The 7730-nt window shown below is 35.0% G+C and overlaps 1 protein-coding gene across 1 annotated transcript; it reads right to left on the bottom strand.

Annotated features, from left to right (window-relative positions):
- Positions 1-1394: 1394 nt before the first annotated feature.
- LOC131033637 (ABC transporter G family member 11) lies at positions 1395-7173 on the bottom strand. Its single transcript, XM_057964898.2, has 12 exons — positions 6997-7173; positions 6426-6859; positions 6191-6270; positions 5749-6038; positions 5403-5574; positions 4642-4764; positions 4420-4548; positions 4100-4294; positions 3912-3998; positions 3527-3799; positions 2175-2282; positions 1395-2020 (listed from the first exon to the last, which is right to left on the bottom strand). The coding sequence occupies exons 2-12, from the start codon at positions 6730-6732 to the stop codon at positions 1664-1666; spliced, it is 2121 nt and encodes a 706-aa protein (XP_057820881.1). The 5' UTR covers positions 6733-6859; positions 6997-7173; the 3' UTR covers positions 1395-1663.
- Positions 7174-7730: the final 557 nt, after the last annotated feature.

Below are 7730 nucleotides of genomic sequence, written 5' to 3'. Positions count from 1 at the left end.
TTTGAAATAATTGCTTCGAAGGAACACCTCTATAACAACAATAATATCAAATTATTGCCTACATTCAACTTTGACATCTAAAATCTTATGATGGTGAAAACAAATTAGAATCATTTCCTCTATTGTTTATTCCATAATCAAGGTATTTATAATTTATCTTTCTCTAACTCACACTAGTTACATCTAATAACTTACTTCCATGGCCATTAATTTCAATCTATGTAAGGAGAGACTTATTAAACGAGTTATTAATAACATTTGGTTGAAAGGTGGAATTCATCTTTGTATTAATGGTAAGGGTAACACCTGTACTTAAGTAGTGATGTCGTATTTGTCAAATATATTGTCTCTAGCTTGCATTGATTACATCTAAGAACTTGCTTCCACAACTATTCATTTCGATTCTATCTAGAGAGAGGGATCTTAAGACCATTTGGTTGAGAGGAGAGATCTCGTCTTCGTATCAATCATGTTAGGAGAGACTTGTCAAGAAGCATGTTCAGAACATTTGTTTGAGAGAAGGGAGAGTTCAATCTTTGTATCAATGTACACAACACTAGTCCTAGAATCTTTGGGTCTAAGAAGATTATAAGAGCAAATCTAATAATGGTGCCAAGGGAGATCAACAAGACATACATCAAAACACTTCAAAATTAGAAAGCCTCGAGTTTCTATCTACTATGTTTATTGCACTTCACTATCGAAATAGTCCACATTAATTATGTTATATAAAATATGCCTTCTAACAACTATTCCCTACTTCTACCATTATGAAGCTAAATTGATTTAAAGAAATTGAGACTTCTTTAATATCAAAGATTAGAGTCACTACATATGAAAACTTCTTTCATTATTCCCTACTTTTACCATTGTCAAGTTAAATTGATTTAAAGAAATTAAGACTTAGTTAATATAAAAGAGAAGAGTAACTACACATGAAAACTTCTTTAAGTGCAATGGTTAAAATAATAGAGTATTGAGTAAGTTCAAAATTAATGTTCAAGAACTAAAGAGTTATTTTAAGTGTAAATAATATAAAAAAATTGCTTACTCTCAAATAATATAATTGTCTACTTAATTTCCACACTTCACACATTTTCAAACCAGCCCAATACCCATCTCTTACATCGCCACAAAGAATGCCAACATAATAGCATAAGATAGATAACGACACAATAAAGAAGCGTTCCCACATCTTTACAAATAACTAAAATTAATTATGTTATATAAAATATTCTTTCTACCCAAATATTCTCTCTCCAATACTGAACTATAAATTTTCACACTGCACATATTTTCAAACCAGTCCAATATCTATCTCTTTCATCACAAAATATCACTTCTATCTCATAAAACAAAAATTACCTAGTTCAATTCAAATAACACAATGCCCGGGAATTAAAAATAGAAGCTAAAAACTCGAACTATTCGTCGTGACTCCATGCAAATCGAGTCGGCTGTTTAATACATGATGCAGATGCAGGCGGACTCTTGAGTGCCGTCTCAGCCACTTCTAAGCTTCCAACCTATTACATATAATATAATATATATATACGTGTGGGGCACTTAAATTATATCATACATGCAAGCAACTTATTATAAGAATTCATGCAAGCAATCATCGATGCATGTTCTATGCCATACTCTAATTTGCAATTCCTCTCTATCTTCCACTGCTTTGATACAGAAAATTGTTCAATGAGGGCAACGAATTTAAACGAGGCTGAGATTGTGCAGCTGCTTTTACAGTGGTTTTTGATCGATTTTCTTTTCTTTTGAGAGCCCTCCTTGCAAAGTAACCTCTGATCCATGGAGTCACATCTTCACTAATCTTGATCATTATGAAGAAGATAATCCGGTAGATGACAATCATGCTCAATATAACTGAGAGATCCCACCATTTTGATCGCTTTATGTCTATTTGAAACACTGTGGAAACCACATATTCGCCTGATATCTTGGGATAGTAGGGATATTGGTTGTCAAATTCCAAACCCAACAAATCGTTCTGGTACTGACCCTGTTAAATTATATGAATGTAAGCCATATCAGAACACCTGATGAAATCTTTCTGCTATTTATTGCATATAAATGGAGAGATTCCATAGTTTTCAAAGTGAAAAATTGATTACACAGGAAATTATGCTTTATGAAGTTATGGAGCTTTTTCTTACTTGCAATGCCCAGTAGTGGAAACTGATGTAAGACATGGGATATCGCCACACAGGCTTTGGGATATCCTTTGGAAGCCTGAAATATCCTGATACCAGCATGAACATACCCTGTAAGGAAAGTTAAATTGAACTGTTTCAAATTGTTCTCAGCTCTGTTTGAAAGGAAAAATCAACTGAAGTGAATATAAATGATGGGCAATATTCTCAAAAGCTGACTTGTCAAGAAGCATATAATCTTTGGTCCTAACTGTACGCAGATTTTAGATAAAACATATTCAGGAGAAAGCTCAGATACTTAGATAGCCACTTAGAAAAAAAATTATGATGCAATTCACTTTCCTCTTCTTGAGGATAGATCATTAAATGTGATTTGAAACTTCGATTGAAACAATCTTATCTAACCTATAGAATGGTGTTGGTGTTCTTGTTCTAAGATTAAAAATTAATTCACTACTCACCCAAGATCAAATCTCCTCAACTATTAGATTTTACTTGTAATGTGATCTAGGTTTTACATATTACAGATCTTTAAAAGTGGGACAAGGTTCCAAGAATTCTTTCCGTGCAACTTTAAAGGTGGGCCATAAGATCAAACCATAAATAAACAAATACTCAAAGCAGATGCTAACAAGAATTTAGCATCCTGCTCTTAGGTATAAAACTTTCTAGCATTAGAATCAAGCATTAAAAAAGTTGCTTTTTACAGCTAACAGATGTATATCTTGCCTCAAAGTTTTAGAGAATGTAAAGGGGGCCAATAGATTTGGAGGATAATAAACTTTCTAAAGTTGGTTCTTCAGTTTGATTTGATATTCTTAAATTTTGATCATCACAATATTTTATTAGATTTTCACAATCCATTCTAATATTGTTTGTAGTTTTTGGATTTGATTGTGTGAGAAATATTTTTAACCATCAAGATGCAAGAGAGTTTAAGGAGATGTAAGATCACAGAGTGTGATCCAAAACATTGATGGTTAAAAAAAACCTCACAATCAAATCCAGAAACTACAAACAATACATCACAACATATCACAACATGGTCAAGATAATCCAATCCTTAGCATGAGCATAATGTTGATAAAGATGAATAAATAGACACTCCAGAATGACTATTTCAAATAGCTAAAAGTGATAGTCTGTGTTACAACAGGTTAGGCCAGTGGTATCAGTTGTTTATTTGAATTTCCTCTAATATTATCAGTTTAGTCTTGTCCAACTTTATAATGGAAGGCCTTAGTTTAGTCTTGTCCAAATTTGTAATGGAAGGCCTCCCGGGGTTATTTCATTGTTACTTCACTGAGTATTTTCTCTCAAAACCACCTAATAATGCAAGGATAGGAAGTAATTACCTGAATGCCAGCACCGATGATAATACCCATGAGGAAGTTAGGCACAACACTAGCTATGGCCATCATAAGACTTTCCACCACTGTAACACTTCCATATAGGCACAGCACAAAAAAGACATAGTGGCTGAACCCAGGGTGTAGTCTAACCATGTAATAACAAACTGTCCCTGACATTATTGAAATCATAAGCAAATAAGGCGTTCCTGATAGGGTATTGCCCACCACAAAAGCCACAACCCCATAATGCCCATTTAGCCTTTCTCGCTGAAACACCTACATTACACAATAAAAATACTAGTTCCATTTAGTTCAACATTTAGCAGAGGCATATACCTGTGCCTGTTCCTATCTAGATACTTTACAAAACAAAGAGATAGTAAGTTACCTTCATATCTTCAACAAAAGATGGAAAGCCTCCAATAGACATGAAAGTAACAAAGCCAAAAACGAAGGAAGCACAAGCTCCTCTGGCCTGAACATATGTTGTACAACATGTTTAAGTGAACAATTTGACTAGCACAAAACTTATGTCAATGAAACTTTCACAGGTGTGTCATGAAAATGCTGTCTTACCAGAATGGAATTATAGGATGTACCAACATTAAAGTAGATGGTTCCTATACAAATTGTGAGAAAAACGTAGATGACAAGCCTGAGCCAATAATACCCAGCATCTCTGCTCATATTCACAAAGGACCTACGTGTTAAAATGTAACACTGCATCAAGAAACTAGCTTGGCTGCCCCCTGAATCCAATACAGTTCCTCTCTGCAAATCAAAACTTTAAATCATAAAAATGTTTCTGGAAGAACAGAAAGTCTGAGCTAATTTTTTCAATTTTGAAATTCATTGCCTTCAATATGAGGATAATAAGATTTAGCGAGTGAGCTTACAATTTGTGATATTTCATGTACTCTGGCCTGTGCTGCCTGATGATACTCAGAGAACTGGTACTTATCTACAAGAGTCTGGGTGGCTTGACTTGTGGTGATTTTGTCCAAAGGGTCATCTGATCTCTCAATCTAATCATATGAACAAAAGCTTATCCTCATTAAATCCTGCAATGAATTGTAAGATTCACATAACCACATTAAGATCTAGGATGCAGTAATTACCCGTAGTCTCATTGATCCTTTGAGCGTAGCTTTTACTTTGTCGAAATCTGAGTTTATGCATCTCAGAAAGTGGTCAGATGGGTTCCGGAAAGGTGGGCAAGGAAATCCTGCTTGTTCGAAAAACTACAAACAGCACAACAATTGTTATTTATGAGAACCCATGAGAATATAGTTCAGATCAGTATTCACTACCACAGGAATCAACTGTGTACAAATCAATGTAGCAAAATTTTTATGGAGGATTTCATATGAAAGGTTTTTAATAGGCAAAAACTATCTAGGAAAAGATATATTTGAAAATTATAGTTTTAGTTGTTTGTTTATTTATATAATATAATGATGGATAAGGAACAGTCTCGGTAAAATGATCGTTGGAGAATCATTTATAAGTGTTTGTTTGATTGTCTTGATTCCTTTCAAACTGTTTACAGAATTGACATTCATCTTGTCACTTTGCAGGTGAAAAAGAGAATATAGCTTAATAAACGAGGGTAGCCATTGCACAGTGCAGAATCAGCCTTATGAGTTAACTATTGCTGTACATTGTGGTATTACTGGTACAGAAACATTTAATATTCAATTAATGTGTCTACCAACGAATTTAATTGTCAAGAAGAAGACTATCCATCATCTTATCCTTCAACTACTCTCTGATGCATCTTTAACTCCTATATAACTTAAAAAGTCTTATTTCTAGTCTGGTAGCAGTAATTCTAATACTCTTAAATATAGCAACCTACCATCTAGCCAAGCAATCTTACCTCACATGCCTGAGATGCCTTTCCAAAGTATACAGTTTTTCCTCCAGAGAGCAAGTACAGACTGTCAAAGAGTTCAAACACCTCGCTGCTAGGTTGATGTACAGAAGCTATGACAGTACGGCCATCCCGGGCCAGGCTCCTTAATGTTTGAGTGACAAAAAAAGCTGATGCACTGTAGTTAACAATTCACGAAAAATCAGTACAAAATAATGTTCAATTAGTCATAATCACTGGTAGCAAGTAGTCTAAGGACTATGAAGAACAAGATAAATGTATTAAATAGCTGCTCTGATGCTATTGGAGCCAGGATCTGCCAAATTTTAGGTTACGGGTGATTAATTTTTACCTGTCTAAACCGCTTGTTGGCTCGTCCAGAAACAGCAACCTTGGCCTCATGAGAATTTCCAAGGCAATGCTCACTCTTCTCTTTTCTCCGCCACTTATTCCCCTCAAATGCCAGTTTCCTATGGGAGTGTTAGCACATTCTTGAAGACCCATTTCTACAAGTGTAGACTCTACTAGTGCAGATTTCTCTGACCAGGGCATTTTATCAGGGAGTCTTAAGCGAGCAGAGTAAGCTATGGATTCTCGTACAGTCAAGGTCCCAATCAGCGTATCATCTTGAGTTACATATGCCTACAAGAAAACAAAATAGAAAAATCCAGACCTCTGTAAGTATATAACATCAAATATCAAAAAATTACACAAAAAGAACTCCATTGAAGGCCCCTATTGATTAAAGTATGTCATAATATGTACTATTAATGAGTAAGCTGTGTAAATCATACTGCAGTTCCGAAGGAGAGCTTTTGCTTTCGGCCATTCAGCTTGATAGATCCAGACTGAAATGCATTAGCTGCCAATCTACCTGATTTCCACAAACAAGGCAATCAGATTCGTTTATCTAATTCCAGATAAAAATTTCATTTCTATTGACATATATGTAAAAAGCTTCATAAATCACAAATCAAGTATGAAATGTATTATCTGCTTGATGGATTATACAGACCCAATTGATATTACCTGCAAGGGCATCCAAAAGAGTAGATTTCCCAGACCCAGAGGGGCCCATGAGAGCCATTAGGGTGCAAGGCTCTGCATATCCAGTCAAACCCTGAAGAACAGTTTGAGTTTCACCACTGCCAATAGACACTGTTACACTCAAATCTTGCCATGTTAGCCTGGCTGAAACATCTATACCCTTTGTATCAGTTTTCTCCTTCCACAGAGTCTCACTAAGTGGACTCAGCCCCCCTACCATCCCCTGAGCCCTACTGTTTCCTTGCTCAATTTCCAGTACAGCATGGTTATCACCAACAGAATCTGTCATTTTAAACCTAATTTCTTTATCAAATAGATAGTCACTAACCACCCTATCAACAAAATTATAAGCTTCAGACCCAGAAGCTTATAGCTGCCAAAAACTGCTCTTACTCTGCACAATTATGAATGACCGACTGTGTAGCCAAAACAGAGATTTATGTTATGATCAAAAAAGAATCTGCTAACCGCTTAGACAGAGCTCATGTGAAAGAGAAGGTGACATGAAACTTTCATGGTATGTACTGTAATTTGAATGGTTGTGTGTTCATACCGTTGGCTTCGGGCCTGATTGACTGCAATATAAAGGAGGAAATAAGAATGAAGAGCGGCGTAAGTAATGCAGCCACGCAGGATGAACCTGCTTAGAAATTTAGGGAAGCCATCTGTTGGGTATTTCATTTTGGCGTGATTGATGTCTCACCTACTTATTTCTACTCCCTTCTCTTTTAACTTATTAAAGAGGGAGGATTCTGGTGAACATTAATGACGTTCCTTCAACAATCACCACCTCTGTCTCACGTACAAAAGCCTATTCTTTCTGCAATTATGATTCTTCTTCAACCAACTAAATTTGTACAAAGTAACACATAAACAACTCCTCAATGCTTTCACTGTGCCACAAATGTTGACTGTTAAATTTAAGTGGTGTTTTTATTATTATCAAGAAGTAAATTTTATGACCAAAAAAAATTAATTGTATTATAGGTGTTAATACCAGATGTGAGTTCTCTGTGTTTTTATTATCATGTTTGGAATCAAATTATAATTGAATTGTAAAATATTGTTAAGCAAATCTACAAGAATTTCAGACCAGAAAAATTAATGACAACCTATTAAATAGTCAAACCTAACAATTTTACAATAAAAATAAAAAAGGATGCAGCCAAGAAACTTTCATAAAATCATACCGACCTCAACAATAGAATTTAATACTAGAGTACTGTATAGCTGTTTTAATAGCCACGGCTTGATGTTTGCTTTTGATTTTTTTGATGTTCAAGTTTG

This window comes from Cryptomeria japonica, chromosome 3 (assembly GCF_030272615.1).
Source record: "Cryptomeria japonica chromosome 3, Sugi_1.0, whole genome shotgun sequence".
Lineage (NCBI taxonomy): Eukaryota > Viridiplantae > Streptophyta > Pinopsida > Cupressales > Cupressaceae > Cryptomeria > Cryptomeria japonica.
The sequence above is the reverse complement of the archived record's forward strand: the minus strand, read 5'-3'. Positions and strand labels throughout refer to the sequence as shown.